Source organism: Diabrotica undecimpunctata, chromosome 1 (genome assembly GCF_040954645.1).
Source record: "Diabrotica undecimpunctata isolate CICGRU chromosome 1, icDiaUnde3, whole genome shotgun sequence".
NCBI classification, from domain to species: domain Eukaryota; kingdom Metazoa; phylum Arthropoda; class Insecta; order Coleoptera; family Chrysomelidae; genus Diabrotica; species Diabrotica undecimpunctata.
Window position 1 is genome coordinate 129,988,374 of NC_092803.1, and position 22,705 is coordinate 130,011,078.

A 22,705-nucleotide genomic window follows, 5' to 3' on the forward strand; every position below is an offset into this window, starting at 1 on the left:
GTTTTGCCGTTTGCCCTATCTAATACTAGTTCTAGTATTTTATTGTGACCTTCCAAAGTTTCACTATAAATTAGAGTATTATCTATATACAAACAAACTCCTTCTATGTCTTCGACTATTTCATTCATTATTTTATGAAAAATCTCAGGAGCGCAGCTTATACCATACGGTAATCTTGCAAATCTCAACCTTCCAAAGGATGTATTGAATGTGCATAGCTTAGAACTATCCAAATCTAATGGTATCATCCAAAACCCTGATTGTGTATCTAGTGTTGAAAAATATTTTGCTTTTGCTAATTTTGACCTAATCTCATTAAATGTTGGTATGGGATAATGACATATTTTTATAGCTTTGTTTAGATTACGGGGATCCAGACTTGGATTACGGGGATCTCAAACTCATATTACTTTTTTCGACTAAGACTATTGAATTTACTCATTCACTTGCTACGTTGACTTTTTCTATTCTATTTCTAATCTCTCGTAGACAAGATTCTTAATTCTCTTAATTCTTCTTTTAATTTATCATGTAAAGAAAAAGGTATTCTTCTTGGCGGTTCTATTATAGGTTTAATATTTTTCTCAATTTCTTAATGACATACATTAGGTATAAAACCTAGACCAGTAAAAACTTGACACTCCAAATTCACAATAATGAACTCAATACTTTCTATAACCTATTCACAATTTCACATAATAAATTTACTTTTCCTACAATAGGTATCACATTGTTTGAAAAAGACTTTAAATTTATACATTTATACATCACATTAGCTTGTGCACCTGTATCTAAATAACATACTACATTTGTTTTATTAATTCTGGCTACAATTGACCAATTCTGATTGATACTATTCTGTGACTAATTGTTTTAATAACAAAATATGGATCCTTTCCATTATTAGATGGTTATACTGTACTTTCTCTTAAATTTATTGTATTTACTCTTTTAGTTTGACAGCATTTTGCATAATGACCTTCTTTTTTACAAAAATGACAAATAACTACTAATGCTGGACATTTATTTCTATGGTTTTCATCACATATTTGACAAACCTTTCTTACCACTTATTTTCGTTATTCCTACTCTGGTTTTCATATCCATTATTTCTTGATTTAAAATTAAAATTCTGACTTGTTACCTGACTTTGACTTGTACGAACAGTCGTACCATCTATGTTGTGCTGTTGATTATCATTTCTCCAACTTGGACCTGGAACTTCACTTCTATACCTTGAATGATTTGAATTGTGACTCTTGTAACTGCTCTTTTGGTAAAAATTAGAAACCTGGAGCATCTTTATTCTTCTTCACTTTGTATTACTGTACTTTCTCTTAAATTTATTGTATTTACTCTTTTAGTTTGACAGCATTTTGCATAATGACCTTCTTTTTTACAAAAATGACAAATAACTACTAATGCTGGACATTTATTTCTATGGTTTTCACCACATATTTGACAAACCTTTCTTACCACTTATTTTCGTTATTCCTACTCTGGTTTTCATATCCATTATTTCTTGATTTAAAATTAAAATTCTGACTTGTTACCTGACTTTGACTTGTACGAACAGTCGTACCATCTATGTTGTGCTGTTGATTATCATTTCTCCAACTTGGACCTGGAACTTCACTTCTATACCTTGAATGATTTGAATTGTGACTCTTGTAACTGCTCTTTTGGTAAAAATTCGAACCTGGAGCATCTTTATTCTTCTCCACTTTGTATACCACAGCTTCTGAATTTTTATTTAACTGTTGGGCTTGCATTTGAGTTGTAAGTATAATTTGAGCAAGTTGTAATAACTTTTCTGTCTGCAGATCTACTTCTTGCAATAGGTTTTGCTTAATTGAACGGTGTTTAGGATTTAAACCAATAATGAACATGTCACACACCAAACTTTCTTTTAAAATTAATAATTCACATGTTAAACTCAAATTCTTTAAACTAGTCATGAAATCCTCAATGGTTTCACCATCTTTCTGTACTCTAGTAAGAAAATAATGTCTTTCTACTGTTAAATTTTTCGGGTTACAATATTTGTCAAATCTCTCTATTACCTCTTTAAATTTTACAGTATCCATGTTAACCTCAAATGACTTGTAAATATTTCTTGTAAATAGTATAATGGTATAATTGAAAATAGACCAATATAGTGTAATAGTAGAGCTACCTTTCTCGCATCATTTTCTTCCTCTAAACCTGTCGCCCTCAAAAATATTTTGAAATTCATGGAACATTCTTCCCAGTTGTAAGTCAAATTTCCCTCCATTGACAAAGGTTGAATTTCATTGCCGACTACGTTACTTTTTATTTTTATAACGACCGGTTGGTTCTGCTCGACATCATCTTGTTTTTTTTTACTTCTGACACCATGTTTGTTCTACTCTGTGGGCTTTTTGTTATAATAGACGACTCATTTCTGTATATTTTTATTTATTACAAGACAAACTAATACTAATACATAATTATCTGTAAAGAGGCATAAGACCAGTCTGTCGACTGTCAATGTCTGTCCTTCTCTTTCACTCCCGGGCTTCTTCTTCTATTTGACATGTCACTAATGTTCAGGTAGGTTTACAAATATTAAGGTAGATTTACAACTTAACACAACATAACACTCGATAGCTATGGTAAATTACGAAAAGGCATTTGATTTATATAGAAATTTGGGCAATCGTCAATGCCTTAAAAAACAATAGAGTTGACCGATATACAAAAATCTTCCAAAAAAATCATAATCTCTCACCCAATAATTTGTTTTTGTTCAGGGCCATCAGAGTAGATAGCACCTTTGTACGCTGGCCATTTAGGAACGAAAATTTCTGGAAACTGTTTGTGGGTCTTAGTATTTGAGTTTGTAGCAGGGTCAAAGTTGAATATTCAATATTAACTTTGATGTTTTTCTGTACTACAGAGACAGAATCTGCGCATACTTGACATAATGTAATATTTTATTTTAAAAAAATCGAATTTTAGGAAAAAAATTTCGACGAAGTTCCTGGACCAATTTTATACTCTGTTTTGCCATTTAAAAACATCGTCCACATATATGATGTACAATATCTCGTACTTAAATTGCAGCTGCTGCTTAGGCAAGGAGACATCCGATTTGAGACCATGTTCGGACGTCAAAGAGAGTATTTGGTGAAATGGAGCGATCTGTTTTTCGTTATCAATGCACATCCTCAGTTTAAAGTGTTAGCAACGTTTTTTGCTAATAATTTAGAAGTTCCCAAGAGGGTCCATGTATTTAATGATGACATATATAAAATGTATGTTCATTTAGAAAATAACGGTAAGTTGTATCTTTTCCATTTAATACCATTCCATACCATTTAATAATAGTAAACTGTTTACACTTCTGTCTACGGAGTAAAAACCAAACAAGTTCGAAAAATATTTGGTAATTTATAAAATAATAACTTTTTAAGAGAATGAAGAAAGTTTTTAAAATACACTACCGAACCAGTGCCAAATACTAGTGTGTGATTCCTACCCAATAGAAACAGTGGCAGTTGGAGTGGCATCTTTGATTTGAATATAGCTGCAGTTTTACCAAAAGATGCCCAAGCCAGTTTCATCCTTCTGTTGATTTTTAGGAGTAAGAAGCCAGATTTATGTATTAATTGTTTCAGGCGTACATACTCACTCGTCTATTATATCAAGGGCAGTGTTGTTTATTATTACATCTTGGACATCCACTAGCTCCTTGTACATGGTTTTTGTTTTTGTCAAGTTCATTTTTAGGCCAACTTCATTGCTAGCTGCATTTAGGTCGCTTATAAGTTCTTGTAGTTCTGCAGGATTATTATCAATCAGAACGATGTCATCCAAAAATTTTAGATGGCTGAGATATTCTCCATCAATGGATATTTCTTTGTTCTGCTAGTTCATTTTGTACGGTTTGTCAATGCCTTGGTTGGTCAAAGCTTTTATTACTGCCTTGTAATATATAGAACAAAAAGCCTACTCGAAATCTATGAAGGTTAATGCTAGCAGTATTTCATATTCTTTAGCTCTACTCATTAGTTCTCAAAGCCACTTCTGAAGCAAGCTTGCTGTCTTGGTTATACAGCATCTAAAGTTAATCTGTTGTTGATGATCTTTGTGAATATCTTGTATATGATTGGAAGTAGACTTATAGGTCGGTAGTTTTTGATATCCTCTTTGCTACCTTTCTTATGAATGAGAAGTATGTTTGCTATATTCCAGTGTTGTAGTATACGTATTGATCTTAAATTTACATCTTAGTAAATTTGCTGTTATAACCATGCGTTTTGTCCTTTTTGGGGAAATTGACATGTTAAATTTTCTGGCGATTATACTAAATTGGTGCAGCATACGTTGTAAATCATCTTTACTTTGAGAAAATAGTTTTGCGTCGTCTGTATAGCAGACTATTTTAAGTTGTTTTTCTGCCATTTGGTATCCTTTTTTAATTCTTACTTTTTTTTATAATTCATCCATAATCAGGTTGAACAGTAGGGTCGGTTAGTTCTTCTTCTACTTTTACCTTTATTGTGTTGTTTTGGTAGATATTTTTGATTTTGATTATTCCTAGAGGTATCTCTCATGCGTACCATAAGTGGATAAATTGATATAATAAACGTCCTTTGATTTAACCCGGTCAAATGCCTTCTTAAGGTCTACGAAACATAGATATGCCGGTTTGTTGTATTCTAATGATTTCTCTTGAAACTGCCTCATTATAAATATACCGTCGGTGCATCATTTTCCCGACCTAAAACCTTGTTGTTCCTCTGCTAGTGTTACAATTTCATTCAGTTTAGTTGTTATCACTTTGGTTGTTAATTTTAGTGTTGTGTTTAATAAATTAATTCCTCTGTAATTTTCCGGTTTCAATTTGTCTCCCTTTTTGAAGAGAGGTATTAGGATGCTTGATCTCCATTCGTTAGGAATTCTGTTTTGTTCTATTATTTTTTGGATTAGTTTAATAGTTGTTTGATCAGATCTGGTCCTCCGTACTATAGGAGTTCGTTCGGTATTTTGTCCTCTCCTGCTGATTTTCTGTTTTTTAATATTCTTAATGCTTCCTTTACCTGTTCCTCCTTAATATTTATTTCTTCCATTCCAATTTCTTTGTTTTGATTGTATTTAAAATTTCTATTTATATTTTATTCATCCTTTTCTGGAATTCTGCTATACGTCCATAACTTGAATGCTTAGAGTTTTTTCTTTAATCTCACATTCAAAGTCCAACCTTCCATTCCACAAAACAAAGTGAGAAAACTTGTCACCTCGTCAACCTAACTCTTAGCTCCAACTTTGAATCTTTTGTACAAAACACTCTTGTTATTTTGTCAAAGTTTGTCTGAACCTTTTCCATCCTGACTTTTATTTTCTGAAAACAACTATTTGTGGAATTAATCCTTATTCCCAGATATGCATATTTTTTCCACTTGTTGACATTTGTTTAGTTTATTAGAAGTGGTAGAATTGTTGGAAATACTGAAAGATAAATCTAGCAAATATTAAACAATAGAGGCAGGTTCTTTAAGAAAAAGGTTTAAAACTTTGATGATACAAACAAAGGGAATAGGTGGTTGCTCTATGACAAAAAAATAAAAGGGAAATAGGTAGTGTATTTTGTAATAATTTTTAAGTATCGATATTTTTTTGCAAACTTACAGCGCATACTGGAAAAACCAATTTTAAAAATCTAAGTTTTAAATAGTTTTAAAGTTTTTAGTAAATTTTAAATACTTTATTTTAGGATTCCTGTCGGGATATTCCGCTGGAGCAAGAGTATTCATACACTCAGTTAGTGCCCTTATGCAATATTTTGACTATGACTATGTGCATGTTAGAAAAACAGTTTATAATTGGGATGACTTAATGTACACGTTAAGTAAAATGAAATTTGAAAGGATAGATGTTCCATACATGCAAAATCCATCGATTCTTAAGACTAAAAAGGGAAAAAAGAAAAAATCCCGTAGAGCAGATAAATTTAAACTAGAAGACAATAGAACTAAAGTAAAGGATTCAAAAAATAAGCAAACTATTTCAGAGACTCTATCTTCTACAAAAGATAGTGTTGTAAATGAAACACAAAGTGTAAAGAAAAGTTCGAAAGGAAACAAAAAATCGAAAGCTATTTCAAAAATGAACTTAAAATCTAAGGAAGTAAATGTTAAAGACAATGTAGGTAATTCAGAAAATATTATAACGGCTGTGGTAGAAAAAACAAATAAAATTTCACAATTAAATTTACACGTAAAGGATGGAAAAATAGAAAATCTACCAACGTCAAAAGATAATTCAGCAAATTCAGAAGATAATTTCGTGTCTTCATTGGTTTCAGAAATTTTCCTAACTATAACGGAAGGGAAGATGAAAATCTTACCGACAGGTGCAAAAATGAATTTAGAAACTCAAGAACAAACAATGAATGGAACAATTAAAAAATCAAAAGTTTTGAAGACCCCTAAAAGGATTTTGAAACAAAGTAAGGAGGAAGAATTAGAGACAAAAGCAGGAAGATCACAAACATCTGCAGAAATGTCAGAAGCGGCAACGGAAGAACAATTAGGAAAACGACAAAAAATTCCAAAAATATCTCCTCGACATCAAGAAAAAAGCACTGAAGGACAATTGAGAAAACGAATAAAAAGTCCAAAAATAGATCCAGAGATGCCAGAACAACAAAATGAAGAAAAATTAGATAAGCAACCAGAATTTCTAAAACCACCGCCAGGATTTACAGCAAAAAGGAAAGAACGACAATTAGAAAAACAATCAAGAAATCCAAAAACATCCATAGAATATAACGGGGAGGGACAATTAGAGGAATTGTCAGATGTTTCAAAACAACCTCCAAGATTTACAAATAGAATTGAAGGGCAATTAGAAAAACGACCAAAAGGTCCAAGAACACCTCCAGGGTCACCACCTCCGTCACCAGATTCTGGGGCCCTTGGGGGTTACATAGAAGGAACAAGAGAATTAGTACCTCAACACATCCCTGTCTTACGAAAACGGGCGTCTCCTGTATCACCAACGAGTGATTGTTTACCGTCAACAAGTGCACAAGTACAAACATCTGTTTTAAAGAAAACTGCGAAAAAGTTGGATACTGTGGCTATACAAGAAACTAAAATTACTTCTGAAATATCTGATTTAAAAAACACAATAAGTATAAAACAAATTACTGAGAAATTAAGAAAGAACCAAGTTAGTATACGCGAAGAATCAGGGAAACCAGATCAAGAAATTTCTATTACCAGCACCACTATAGGTAAAGTTTTTTTGAAGTATATTTTAATGGCATAAAACAATTTTTCCTTATTCTGCTTCTTCTTGTACATAAGAAATAATGCTTTCCAGTGGATCCCGTGCTTTTCGTGATTTTTACTGATCATCGTCCCCATTGAAACAAACTGTTTGTCATGTTATACTCCTTTCATCCAGTTATGTTCCAATGCGCTTATTCCTTTTCTGGAAGGGATACGGAGTTTTCATTTACAGTTACAATTCCAGATTGGACAAGAGGACCTGATCAGCGAGGAATATCTTCCTAACTAGATTGTCGAACTCAAATATCCCAAATATCTTTGGTAAAACTGATTTATTATGTTAAAATGGCACAGAATTTGTCTTAAAGCAGTTAAGTGCGCCATATGTTATCGTTATATTTTTAGGTAAAGGATCTCTTGGTCAATAGGTAGAGCAACAATGGGCTGCCATCTTCTAAACTCAGCACTTTAGCAATTGTAGGCTGTTGAATTTTCAAGTCGTCCAATCAATTGAAGTTTTGATAGATACTGAACAGATTTCTTGATCATGTTGAGATCTTGGATGACCCTAGTTCTGGAGCGGTAAAAAAAACTTGTGGTACTTCGGTAATATCACCGAATTTCATCTTTCTTCTATCAGCATAATTTGACATTAATTCGTTTCTGTAGTTCGTGTTGTAGGGTTCTTACTTATGCTATATTATTAAAGTCAATATAAGTGGCAAGACGATTTTTGGTTTGTCTCTTGGCAGGGTTATCCTCTTTTTAATTTCATACGGACCTTCCTGTCGTTTTGAAATTTGTGGGACTGATTTCGACATCGTTGTGGATGATATAGCCAAACAAAATCACCCACTATGAAGCTGTGGGTGATTTTGGTCACCATCCGATACTCGAGAATAATATTGATCTTTCATTCTATCACTGGCTATCTGGATACGCTATCGGGTAAGGTCGTGAATGTTGTTTATCCTTAACTTCATCTGGTCGACATATTAATTCGCCTGCCACTTTTCTTCCGAAGGTTTAAAGCCAAACTTCAGGTTACATGATAAATAGTCTTTATGACCCAACATCAAGCAAACGAGGTTGTAGCCAGTGGATCCATAGGCATAGCCGATCGATAGGCTACCCGAAATCTACTGGTCCCAATCACTTTTATGTTTGAATACAACTTTGTAAAGATGTTTCGCATCGTTCGATACAAACCGTTGTATCTGACTGAGAATTCAAAGGTGTAGTGTATTCAAAAGTCTAAGTAGATCTCTAAGGCATCTCTCTAAAACAGCTGAAAAACTCTTTGACCAGTATATCAGCAAGGATATAAGCCTCCTGGTTTGGGATTGCATATGTATGTCTATGTAAAAAATACTCAATAGAGTACTTTTTAAAATACACCATTGCCATAAGGATATATTTATTCCTTACATCTGTTTTTAGAAACAGTCCTGTATTGTCTACTATATTCTTAAAACTGCCAACATTCTACTGAGTCATAGGTGCTTTCTTTACTAACTGAACCATTGCCCTTTGCACACAACTCACATATTCTCCATATATTTTGCAGTTTATCCAATAGAACGGTTCTCGAAGCTCGAATCTTTAGTAATGTCTTCGTAATCCCAAAGGGTGCACCTGATTAGATTAGATTAGAATAAGAGAGGTGGCCTTTCGGCCTATTCCACTGCGACCTTTTCAGATCTATTGTGGTCCTCTAGTCCTAGATAACATTCTCTAGCCTGACCCTTTTTATAAAGTCTAGTAGCTTCGAGACTGTACCTTCCATGTAGCTATTTGCCGGTGGATTTTCTTCTCCTAATGCAAAGAACCGCACATTTGCCAGACTGTTACACTACATAAAATGTGCTGTGCTGTTTCTTCTTCGAGGTGACAGAATCTGCACAGGTCATCATCTGATAATCCCATCACCTTCAAGTGCCTATTCAGCTTACAGTGCCCTTTTAGAAGACCTACTATTGCCTTGACTGTTTTCCTGTCTTTGCTTATTAGGTCTGCCGTAAATTTTGGCAAATGTTCTCTAATGAACTGTTTCGTCTGTCTTTTTCCTGGTGAATTCCTCCACCATTCCAGAGATTTGTGAGTTACCCACATCCTTGTAGCCGTTCTTGTTACTGATTTTGCAACTCCGCAGAAGAGTTCCGGTCCAATGAATGGCAATGATGAGCCTTGTTTGGCCGTTTCATCTGCTTTTTCATTGCCCTTATGACCCTCGTGCCCCGGTACCAAGGCTACCGTAACCTTGCTACGGTCTCCTAGTTTATTTAGGGCACACACGTAATCCCATACTAGCTTAGAATTTACCTCTACAAAATTGAGTGCCTTAAGCGCTGCCTGACTATCTGTGAAGATGGCAACTGAACCTATCCTGCCTTTCTATTTCTTCCACGCAGTGATGGATTGCAGTTATTTCCGCCTGGAAAACTGTCACATCCTTAGATAGACCTACCGGGAAATGTATCCCTTGATTTGTCCCTACGATGTTTTTGAGCCATACGTGTACCAGGTAGCAGCAGCTTGTATGGGTACACCTTTATTTCAGTCTTCCCTGGCTGGTATCTTAATTGTGAACTTATTGTTAAAGCTATATCTCGTAACTGTTGCATCGATTTTCCCATCACAATATCGGCTTTTAGCTCCTCGATTAGCTTTCTGTTGTCAGTACCATGCACCTGATACACCGTCATGTAACTGATGCAACATTTCTGTCATTTTACATTTGGGTAAAATTAGCTGTAGCTTAGATTTCGTATCATCGTCATTTGAAAAGATTATATACAGAAGATTATCTTTTAATACCAGGAAATTCCATTGGTTCTAATAGGATTTAACATCCAGGCAGGTTGGTCTTTCACCTTTATGTTTTCAATGCAAAACACATTTCAAACTTAAACCATTTTTTAGGGTGTCTTTGATCATTTATGACGGTAATTCTTCGTAAGTAGCACAGTATCGTCTATTCCACAAAGGCTAACTTTTTTTATTACTGCATTGAGTTGGTAGTAGTCAATACAAAAACGTGTGAAATCATGTTTCTTCTTTGCCAGAACCACAGGGAAGTGCACGGACTATTGGGTGGTTCAATGATTGCTTGTATGTACGTAAATCTAATAAGGTCTTTAGCTTCTTCTCGTTTCGCAATTAGAAGTATTTTTTGTTGTCTGATTGACCAAGCATCTCCGTAATTGGTTTTATGAGTCATTATGCTTGTTTCGCCCTTCTCCTTTTCATCCACGGCAAAAAGATCTTGAAAGTCTACGCCTAATCGCATGTCCCGTGTATTTCTCAGGATCATTCAATTTTAGATAACGTGTAATTTACAAGGGACATGATCCAAATGTATTAATACCAACTACTTGATTAGTGCACTTCCCTTTATCATACCGTAAGAAAACTTGATCTGTACTTATATTTTTGGGGCGCTATAATAAATACTTCTTCACCAAACGCACATAATTAATTGCATAGCTATCAGCAACTGTAAAACGTCGAGTCATCACAGTCTTAGATGGCCGGATAGTAATAAGCAATTCGCTTCCTTGTTTCTTGATGTTATGTAAGCATAAATCGCACAATTCACATCTTCTGAGCCAAAGATACCGCAAATGGCTAACAACATCTTCCTTGAATACATACGCCTTCTTGGCCACGTCATTCTTGCTAATTGCCTTCATGAATGCATGCACTTTCACAAATGACTTTAAATCGACCCCTTTGTTGATCCTCAACATACTTTGCAATTTCGAATGGATAGTCCGCTGTTGTACTGTTCCGACATTTTCTGAAGATAAGCAAGCACAACTCTTTAATTTGTATCTGTTATCTTTTGCTCTTCCATCCATTTAATGAATTAATCTTATATGACAGATTGCAAATTAATTTTTGTTTTTCTCATTTCCATAACAACGAAAGGTATATTTCAATTTTTTGTAGTAATAATACATGATTTCAAAGTGTACCAATAAAAAAATAGCGTAAAGTATTCGTGGATAACTGGTCTTTAAAACACTTGCCCTAAACACATACTTTAATATACTATTTTAATATTTATCTTATGATTTGAATGGTAATTCAAATATCTATTGATATGTGCAGTTTTATTGTAGATTATAATTCCATATTCTATATCCTATTTTGTGATTAACACATCCAGAAATAGTTGTGAATTATTATTTTCCTTTTCCATGATACATTTGACCGATCCTTCTATACAGTTATGATGTCCATCAAGAAATTGTCAAACGATTCTAGTCCATGGGACCATATGGGGAACACGTAATGTACATTGTACATGCCTCCATCACATTGTTGTGGGTTGTGAGTTTTACGTCTTATTTGTACACATTATTTGTTTCAAATTCTTTCATGAATATATTTGTTAATAATGGAGATAAGGAGGATCCCTTAACGTAGTTTACAAAAAAAAAATTGACATAGCTATGAGCTAAGAGAGATATGAACTCACTTCTTGAAAATACATTAATATAAAATATATTTTAGGACCAACATATAAAACATTCATCCAAAACGAGGGTCCTATTCCTGATTGTGGATTTGAAAACAATGTAGTTACAAGTGAATTGATCTGTAGCATGAGAGGTATTATGGTTTTGACCGAATCAGCCAAAAGCAGGAAACTTCAATCGATGAGATCAGATGCGATCATAGTGGAACCAATAGATTTATTCATGGCTAAGATACAATCCCAGCTCAATGGTATTAAAAATGTTTATTATTATGGTACCTCGTACCGTCTTCTAGAACCAGATACGTCGTTTTCTTGTTTGGAAAATGATAGTGGATTGTATTTAATTAAAAGGGGCTGAGAAGTATATATATATATATATATATATATATATATATATATATATATATATATATATATATATATATATATTATGTTTGTAAAGCAAAATAAGACTATGTACAGCAAGTATTTAATAAATTATTATTTATTGTTTTATCTTACATCCTTGTATTAATTACTCGATTTTATAAAAACTTATATTTATTAGATACCATTCCCATATAGACATAAAGGTTTTTTATTTTGCGTATCGCATTTCCATACATTTAAAAATGTAAAAGAAGGAGGCGAATGTGATTAATGATAAAATTTAATAATAGAAAAATCAGGGTGATATTAGATTAGAAATACAATAAATCAACCTGGCACACCTAATGACAATTTTGTAAACGTTAGTTAGTATTCAGTAAACACTATCTGAACAAGAAATAAATAAATTATATATTTATTTGTAGGTCGTATGGATGATGCAATAATAATGTTGGAAAAATTATATCACGCTTCCTTGGAGGTTTGACTAAATATGACATTAATATGAATAAGATGCAAATAATGACTAATCTTATGCTAAATCGAAATATTGCTGTAGAAGGAAGGCATATTGTAGAAACTGCATCGTATAAGTACTTAAGACATGAAATTCGGTTGGGCCGAGATAACCAGACATGTGAGCTCCCACTTCGCATAGGATTAGCCTGGGCAGAGTTTGGCAAATGAAACTATATATTTAAATCGGACCTACCCATATGACTCAAAGGAATATCTTTGACCAATGTGTGTTACTTGTACTCACTGATGAAGCGGAAACATTAATACTCACAAAAAAGGTAGTTAATAAGATTCGCGTAACGCAGAGGACTATTGAGGTTGGGTGTCGCTCTGAGAGTCACCGCCATATTATCAGACAACGGATGGACCAGACGTATTGTCGAGTAGAGTATATATAAGTTGATGTTTGGTTTGTTATATCAGGTTTCCAGTTGTTCATTTGTTCTAATTCGATAGTGTCCGGTTATCCTATCTTTTGTCGGGCCATATATTTTTGTAGACACTCTTCTCAAAATTATTCAGTATAAATTATGTAAATTAGATTCAATGAGGTGCTTTTGCCCCATTACCTTATAAGATCTATTGTGTTCTTCTGGGTCTTAGGTATGCCGTAAATTTTGGCGAATGAACTGTTTCGCCTGTCTTTGTCGTGGTGAATTTCTCCACCATTCCAGAGATTTGTGAGCTACCCACTTCCTTGTAGCTGTTCTTGTGACTGCCTTTGCAATGCCGCAGAAGGGTTCCGGTCCAACGAATGGCATTGATAAGCCTTGTTTGTTAATATCATCTGCTTTTCTGTTGCCCTTATGACCCTCGTTCTCCGGTACCCAGGCTACCGCAACCTTGCTACGGTCTGCTAGTTTATTTAGTGCAGCCACACAATCCCATACTAGCATATAATTGACCTCTACACAATTGAGTACCTTAAGCGCTGCCTGGTTATCTGTGGAGATGGAAATTGAATGGTATTAGTACGTTCTTTTATGTCTTTCTGTTTTTTTCACATAGTGATGGACTGCCGTTATTTTCGCCTGGAAAATGGGCTATGGGCTTACTTGGTTTACATTCAAAAAGTTTATTATTTTAAAAATTTAATGAGTGACTGTATATGGCAATTGATTGGATCCACGTTCGCATGCGACGGGCAAAATTATTATTTATTAATAAACAAACAATGTAATTTGTTTAAACAGTTAACAAAATATATTTTTCCAAAGAATTCTTATATTCTAATTAATTGTCTACTGTATTGTAAAACTTTAAGTCTCTATCTTTAAAATGAAACTAATTTTTGTATTCTGTTAGTAACTGTATTGCTAATAATTTCAAAAATTTCTTTCGTTTTGACTGAAAATCGCCAGTATTTTGTTGATAAATTACTCTAGCATTTATACCTGCACAGTTGAGTATTGTATAAAAAATTGTAATGGGCCACCTTTTGATATTACGTGAAACATCGTATGAAGCCGACAATTCATCTACCACATCTACCCCACATTTTGTAGCGTTATAAAAGGAAATTATTTCTGGTTTCTTACTTTCGCCAGTATTATCGTCAATATCAGGAGTGTGATGTAAAGTTGACATTAGAAGAACTACTTTTCCTTTTTTTGGTACATGTGAAACTAACGTTATACTCTCTTGAAATCCGAATTTTGAGGAATATACTGGCCTGTTCCTAGATGTTATAAAACTTTCAGGTATTTGCCTTTTGTTTTTTCTTACAGTTCCAGTAGACGTCAGTTGATGATCTTTTAAAAGCTTCAGCATCAGCTCATAACTTGTGAACCAATTATCGAATGTTACATTTCCTTTGGTTCCAGATATCGGAGTTACAAGTCGCAGAACTACGTCGCTAGGTTTATTGCTCAATTGGAAGGGTCCCTCTGACTGCAATCCCACGTGTAGTTCTAAATTCAAAACATAATATGGTTTTGCATCAACGAGAGCAAATATCTTTAATCCGTATCGTGCAGGCTTTTTCGGCATATACTGGCGAAAACCACAGCGGCCTCTAAATGCCTCCAGCTTTTCATCAATAGTAAGGTATTCGCTTGGCGTATAAACGTCTTGGCTATTTTGCACAAATTTTTCGAAAATTGCTCTAATTGCAGTCATTTTATCAAGTTTTTTTTTTTCTTCTCGATTTTCTATATTGTCAAAACGTAGACAAGACTGTAAAAAAATAAATCGTTGTAAAGACATCGTCTCTCCAAATAAGCTTATTCCGGTTCCATCGGTAGACCAAAGATCTTCTAAATTAAGCCGAGCAGACTTGAACATCCCAGCCAAGTACAATAGTCCAAACAATGCTCTTATTTCAGTTGCATTGGTTTCGCGAACTGCATACTGATGGTTTTCATCGTAGGAAGTGGACTTCCTTCTTATTTTTATATTAGTCCAAGTTACGACATCATCGGTCATACTAGGTGTAAAAAGTAAATTAAAACATTCTAAGGGAGTTTTCGTAATTTTTGCATTTCGTTTTACACCTGGTAAATGCGTAATGATATTTACTGAGCGTGTTCTTACATTTATAGGAAAGCATGTTGAAGACCATTTAGTGCCGTCCTTACCTACGTAATGTTTCTTTTGACTCTCCTGTCCTTGCCCCAAAAGTTTATTTTCAATTTCTATATCAGCCACCGACTGTTCTAAATCAATAGCATCTTCCTCGCTGTCAGAGTTGTGGCTACTGTTGTCTTCATTGTCGGATTCGTTCTCGCTTGCAGATCCAATTACTACATCATCGTCTTGAGAATCGTCCCATAAAGCTTGAAGCCTCGCCTGCTCCCGTTCATATCGATAAGCCATAATCTGGAACAAAAACATAAATAATTTATGAATAAAATTTTAAATTTTCATTAAAAATAAATACTTTCAACGGAAATTATATAAAAATGTGAATGCCCAACTCAAATAATACTACCATAAATATATTAACTTACCTGTGTGGTGGGGTATATGATACCCCAACGACGTTTGGATCAAAACAGCGATGCGTGCGTTCACTTCTAAAGTAAATCGACAACTGCGAGACCCCCTTCAAGGTTTTAACGAAAGGTACTGAAATGCCTGTCACGCTAATTTACCGATAAAAATATTGGCGCTAATTTTAAAATCACTGGGGTATGTCATACCCCACCACACTGGCGCCGGGTTAATGTTGAGTGGGTGAGTGGGATCTTTTTTTGACTCTTGATGTCTTGTCGAAAGTTTATATTCTATAAAAGAATATAGATGCATAATGCGGCTATATTCTTTGATTCTACTTTGATCTTTGATATTGTATTTGCACGTGTATAAAATTACAGGATATGATGATTAATGATGTTTTGAATAGTTACATATTAGCGTAGTTAGTAAATGTGTCAGTGTACTGTTTTAAATGTGATAAAACTTTCTCAGATCAGTCTAATTTAAATAAACATATAAAGAATATTTATGAGGAATTTACTTTCAAATTGGAGAAAAATAAATTAATATCTTCAAATAAGAAAATTTGAAAAACAGGCATTCTTCTCAACAAGGAAAAAAATGAAAGCTAAGACAATACGTATGAAGAAACCGGATGCTGATGAAAAATGTGTAGTAGATAACACGCTTAATTCTAAATTGTATATATCAGGCGATCTTTCTAATGATCATATCTATACAAAAATTTGAATCTATGTACATATTATTTGATATGCAAACTATTTTTTAATTTAGTTCGACTCACAATAACTTGCGGTGAGCATAATTGCTTTCCATCCATCCAATGGCGCTACAGCCCAAATCGGGCCTTGGCCTCCTTCAACAGGCTTCTCCAACCATCTCTATTTACCGCTGTTCTTTTCCATGAACGCGTTCCCAGGCAGTTCCTGGCATCCTCATCGACTTCATCTTCCCATCTCTTTTTAGGTCTTCCAACAGGTCTTTTTCCCTGCATTCTTGCATTTAATAATTTTCTGGGGATTCTATTCTCAATAATCGCAATAATTGCTTTAATATACATTATTTTCAAGAAGTAGAAAATATAATTATGTATTCAAATTTTTGTGTTCCATAGCTATGTTAAAAAACGATAATTTTATTTTATTTCTTCTATCACTATGAGGTTTGTTTTAAAGATTGCATATGCGCAGTTGACTGATCCCTGCAATTAATCGCTCCTTTTATTGGGTAGTGATCCCGTCGAGTTGTCCCGTTGTCAATGTCATGTGAATGTAGCACATATTTAAGTTCTTCTGTAGAATAAAGTATTTAAATAATTAACTGCGAACTCTTAATTACCATAACTGCGTAACAACAAATCCTAACAGGTTATAGGCACCTAGACAGATAAAAAAATAAAGGATCAATAAGAAAAGTGTGAAATATACAATGACTACTGCAATTGTAAATATTTCTTAGATGACAAAATGCTACAAATTTTAACAATTAAAAATTCAAAGTAACTATTCTACTGGAAAAAAGACATGTATTGGAGAAAACACCAAGATTTCAGTAAAGCAAAAGAGAAAGCAGAGTTTAAACTAAAAAATTATAAAGGTAAAGCAAAGGTGCAATGTTTAACAGACAAACACTTGGATTTAGTTAAGGATGCAAAAAACTACAAAAGAAATGATTAAAGCACAGGAAAGAAAAAGTGTATTTACAAAATTAACATTGAAATGTAAATTGTTAACATTGAAGCTGAAAACAAATGAAAAATTAGAAGATCACTTTCTGTTGTTTCATACCCTTATAAGAGATTTAGAAGTTGCTGGTTCAAAACTAGAAGAAGACAAAGTGTGCCATTTATTACTGTCATTAAATAAATAGTATGAATCAGTCATTACAGCTATAGAAATGATGAACACAAGTATTCAAATGGACTTTGTAAAATCCAGAGTATTAGATGAAGAAATGAAACAAATCAAAACAAGGTAAACCAGCTAATTTTAATGAAATGTCATTCCAAGCCAATCAGTCAATAATTTTTTATAAATGTTACAAATCAGGACATAAGAATCACCAATTCAAAAGTAGGAATAGAGGTCACAATCCAAGAGGCAACTTTTAAGGGCAGGCAAAAAGTAAATATATATGCAAATTATAATAGTAGACAAAATCAAGCTGGTAAGCAATCACAGACAAATCAAGCAAATGGATTAGCTTTCATCAAATTAAGTGGGTAACTGCAACATGTAACATAGCAACTCTTAATGTACGGATATTCATTATAGATTCTGGATGTATACAATATATGGTAATAGGAGAAATAAATTTTCCTGTTGGGGGGGTTTGATTCGGCACCGAAAATTTTTTTATACTATTTTGAGTCCTTAAAATTTGTGAGTAACAGTGTCGGAATACATGGTAGATGTAAAACAAATCAACACAGTGAAAATTGTAGCTGCAAAGAATGGTGAGGTATTGGTAGTAAATAAGGTAGGTACAGTAAAAGCTACATGTCGACGACACGAGACGAGATATTAAAATAGAAGCACTTACCACAGTATAGACAACAACCACTTACTGTTGAAGGTATATCACACAACCTCATTTTTGTATTTAAATTTTTAGAAAAAGGTTTTAGAGTAACATTTGTTAACAATATTAATGGTAAAAGACAAGCTATTGTAAATAAAAATGTTTTTGTTAATAATCAATATAATTATTGCAACAAGACAAATCATATAGTAAATGTAAATAAGACTATAGATAATAATTTATGGCATAGGAGATTAAGGAAACATAAATAGACACAATTTAAAGATATTAGGACTACCTTATAGTTCAGAAATTTGCAAAGATTGTATGGAATGCAAAAGTACTCATAAACCATTTTATAAAAATGTTATAAATACACAATAAAAATTGGTCAGTTGACACACTCAAATATTTCAGGTGTAGTAACTACACTAACATCTGAAGATTATTATAAAATAAATATGAAGCTGATCAAAATATGATTCAGTTTATTAAATTAATTAAAACTCAGCATCATCTAAAAACACAAAGAAGTAGAGTTGATAATAGTGGAGAATTTACATCTAATGCATTTAGAGATTTTTGAAAAACTAAAGGTATCATGGTGGAATATACAATGCCATATACTCCACAAGAAAATTGGATTTAAGAGAGAATGTACAGAAGCTTATTAGACAAAGTAAGGACAAAATTTATTGAAACTAATCTACCAAGAGAATTATGGGGGGAAGCAATTCTGTGCTCAGCATATGTATTAAATAGAACACCCACTATGCAAATAATAGAGAAACACCTGCCACAAGATGGTACAATAAAAATGATTTATCAAAAATGAAAGTATTTGAAAGTAAAGCATGGGCAGTAGTCTTACCAAAACAAAGCAAATTAGAATGAAGAGCACAATCTTGCATAATGATAGGATATACAGGAGCTGGATATAGATTATGAAACTAATGAAATTTTTTGTTCAAGAGAAGTGAGATTTGATGAAATGTTAACTAATTATGATGAAATCACTACGATCAATATGGTGGTTGATACAAATAAGAAAACAATAGAAATACAATATGAAAATTAATTGCAAGGAGGAATTAATGATATAGAAATTCAAGATGATGATTTACTTAAATGACGCTAATAAAGATGAAACAGAGAATATAAGTTCAGATAATGATGAAGAATGCGTACCAAAGATAGAAACAACAAAAACAGAAAAAAAATAAAAGTACTCAAATACTGAAGTGAATGTGAGACTTACATAACCTATTGTTTAGTAAGTATCGACAGATGAAAATGATGTTTATGCTATGAAGATGCTATAAAAGATCCAGAATGGGTAGAATCTATAAGAAATGTATAGAATTACCTAAATGTAAAAAAGCTATTCAAACAAAATGGGTTTTTAGAACAAAGGATGATGGAACTAAAAAAGCTAGAATAGTGGCCAAAGGTTTTCAAATTAAGGAGGAAAGTGAATTTAAACCAAATTACTCACCAGGAGCAAGAACATCAACAATTAAACTATTTTTATCAATAGCTTTACTAAATGATTCTAAAATCAGAAATGGATATCCCAACAAGATGACTTCAGTGGAAAAAGGATTTCAATACAATGAGGAAAGTGAAATTCTAACGAATATACCTTACAGACAATTAATTGGAGGACTGATGTATTTATTAATAGCAAATAGGACAAAAATTAGTTATGCAGGATCATACTTGAGCAGATTTTTAGATTATCCTACTACAGAGACATGGAATGTTGGAAAAAGAATTTTAAGATATCTACAAGAAAGTAAGAAACTGGGATTGGAAGATAGTGGTTTTGACTCGAGCTTAAGGAGCATAACCCAATTTTATAGTAGTAGACAGTTAGTTAGAGATTTTTTGTTAAATTTACAATCTTTACAATTTATATTACGAAATTTACATGTTTTGATACACCTGAAAAGTGATGTTTGGCTTTTCCACTTCCGCGACCACAAACAAGACACTTAAATGGCATTTTACTAAAATATTAAGTAAATGACCCTCAAAACACAATGTCACTTCGTAAAAAATCGTGAACTTCGAGCAAGTTCGTATCATAACAATAACATAAATAGAGGTATTCATGTTTAGGACACTTTTTAAAGCCTTCATTAAGTGTATATATTATACGTCAGTGTATACCTAATCTCAATCTAAATATGTAGGTAGATAATAAACAATAAGTAATAGGACTGAAAATTAAAGTATTATGACATGCAGAGATTCATCCAGTGTAGCATCCTTTTTTAAACTTATTCTTCAAGCTGCCTTTGACACCTATTTATACATAATATACACATGCATATACATTTAGTATTAATCAATTAATTGTAACCGTTAATTGAATAATTAAATCAACGTTCTAACAGAACTTTTCGTTTTAACCTTCGAACTGTATGCGGTTTAGGTATTTAGTAAACATTTTGTGAGCACATTCGGTTTTTCGCTCACTTTTTGATATAATTTTTGACGTATGTTAAGTCCGGCGTTTTGATGGATGGCTTCATTGGTTATGAACCATGGAAATCCTAGTATTGTTCTTAATATTTTGGATTGAAATCTTTGTATTATTTTAATATTGGAATATGCAGCGGTTCCCCATAATTCTAGTCCATAAGTCCAAATTGGTTTTAGGATGGATTTGTAGATTAATATTTTATTTTCAGTTGATACCTAGTTTTGATTTTCTGCCTAACATCCAATACATGTTCCTCAACTTATGACCAGTTGTTTTCGCTTAGTAAATATACGTTTTCTCCAGTTTAATCTGTCCAAGTGCATACCTAGATATTTGACTTCATCACCTTGTGGGATTCCTGACCGTTTAAGGTTACAGTCGGACATATTTCCCTACGCGTAGTAAATGTTAGGTGTAGTGATTTGTTTTCTTTTAATTTGACTCTCCATTTTGTCGTCCATTGTATTTTATTTAAGGTATTTTGTAGGATTTCTAAGGCTGTGTTGGGATTTTTGTTAGATAATAGTATTATCCGCAAAAGTGGCTGTGGTGATATTTGTATCTGTTGGTAGGTCAGCAGTGAATATAAGGTATAATATAGGTCCTACGACGCTTCCTTGGGGCACCCTTGCGAGAACTTATATGCTTGTGTATTCATTCTCATATTTTACCTTGAAATTTCTGTTGATGATGGACTTAAAGTAGATAGACTTAAAGATTATATAGTAATTTGTTGGTAAATTATTTTTAAGTTTACATAAGAGAAATTTATGTGAGACTTTATCAAATGCCTATCTTAGGCCCAGGAATACCGCTGAACAGTACCTATTATTTTCAAAGTCTTCATTGATTCTCTCTACAACTTTATGTACCTGCTGTATTGTTGAAGATGTTTCATAAACCTAAATTGGTATGATGGTATTAGTTTTTTGTTTTCTATTATAGTCATTAGCCTAGTGTCAGCTTTTCAAAAACTTTTTAAACCACTGGAAGTAGACTAATAGGACCGTAGGACTGTACATTCTGGTTATTTTTCTGGCTTTAGTATCATTGTTATCTTTCAAATGTTATCTTCTTAAATTGGAAACCTTTCTCTGGGAGTTGCTGCAGAGTTTTTAGAGTAATAAGGTGGTATCCTGGGACCTTTTTTAGATCGATGTTGTATTGTATAATAATTTTTTCTTCATTTTTTTATGACTCTTTTTTTAGGAAGTTCTAGTTGATAAGATTTTGCGACTACTGAAAGTAGTTTGTAGTATTTTGCGTCATTTAGCTTAAAAACTTTTTTAAGGTGTGTTGCAAATGTTTCGGCTGTGTCTAGTGGACTTTTCGCCATTTTCCTGTTTCTGCTCGTAGTGGTGACATCGTATAGTTCTGCCTTCGTAAGATCCTTGTATCCTTCCATAACCAGTAGCCAGTTGCTTGGGTTGTATCTAGTTTTTGTAAGTATTTATAAAAAGTTGCATTTTTATGCTATTATTAGTTTTTTCAGTTCTTTTTGTGCTTTATTGAGGCCTATTTTACTCTGAGGGGATCTTTTTATTTACCATTGTTTTCTGAGCCTTTATTGTATTGGAACAGTTTTTATTCGTATGTAGGTAATCCATGCTGCTTCCTGTACAACTGCGTTAAAATGTTCTACTGCATGTTCGATCTGTTTATCTGTCTTTTCTGTTGTTGATATGTTTTTATTTACGGTTATGATAACCGGTGAATTGCCAGAGGATAAATCAAAACAAAACTTTGGTTTAAAGTATTTTTCGTTTATTCCTTTCGCTGCAGCTCTACAGCAAAATCAAGAACATCTGGAATTTTCGTAGGGTCTGTTGGCTTTCTTTTGGATAATATGTTTAGGTTATCTATTAATATTTCTTTTTGTAGTCCACGACCTTTGGTACTATTAAGTCTAGAGCCTCACAATAGATGTTTTGAATTATAGTCTCCGCCACAAATAAACCTCTGTTAAATTCTGATTGTTTAATTGAGTGTTTTGGTGGATAATATGTAGCTGAAAATATTGTAAGTCCTATCCAATCTACTACTACTAGAATATGTGAAAGGGTCATTGACAGTTAATGAAAAATAAAACAGTATAAAAAACAATTCTTTGATATTCCGTATTTT

General features: G+C 33.2%; 1 protein-coding gene across 4 annotated transcripts in view; it reads left to right on the forward strand.

Annotated features, from left to right (window-relative positions):
* The window catches only part of LOC140431696 (uncharacterized), a 48,738-nt gene extending 36,500 nt beyond the window's left edge, over positions 1–12,238 (forward strand). For 2 of the 4 annotated variants that reach the window (XM_072519582.1, XM_072519587.1), the window contains 3 exons: positions 2,983–3,301; positions 5,741–7,264; positions 11,781–12,235. In XM_072519582.1, the coding sequence (XP_072375683.1) occupies positions 2,983–3,301; positions 5,741–7,264; positions 11,781–12,106 (2,169 nt within the window). In that variant the 3' untranslated portion in view covers positions 12,107–12,235. Of the gene's footprint in view, positions 1–2,982; positions 3,302–5,740; positions 7,265–11,780 lie in introns of all 4 variants that reach the window. The other 2 variants (XM_072519591.1, XM_072519596.1) reach the window with 2 other exon arrangements.
* The last annotated feature ends 10,467 nt before the right edge of the window (positions 12,239–22,705 follow it).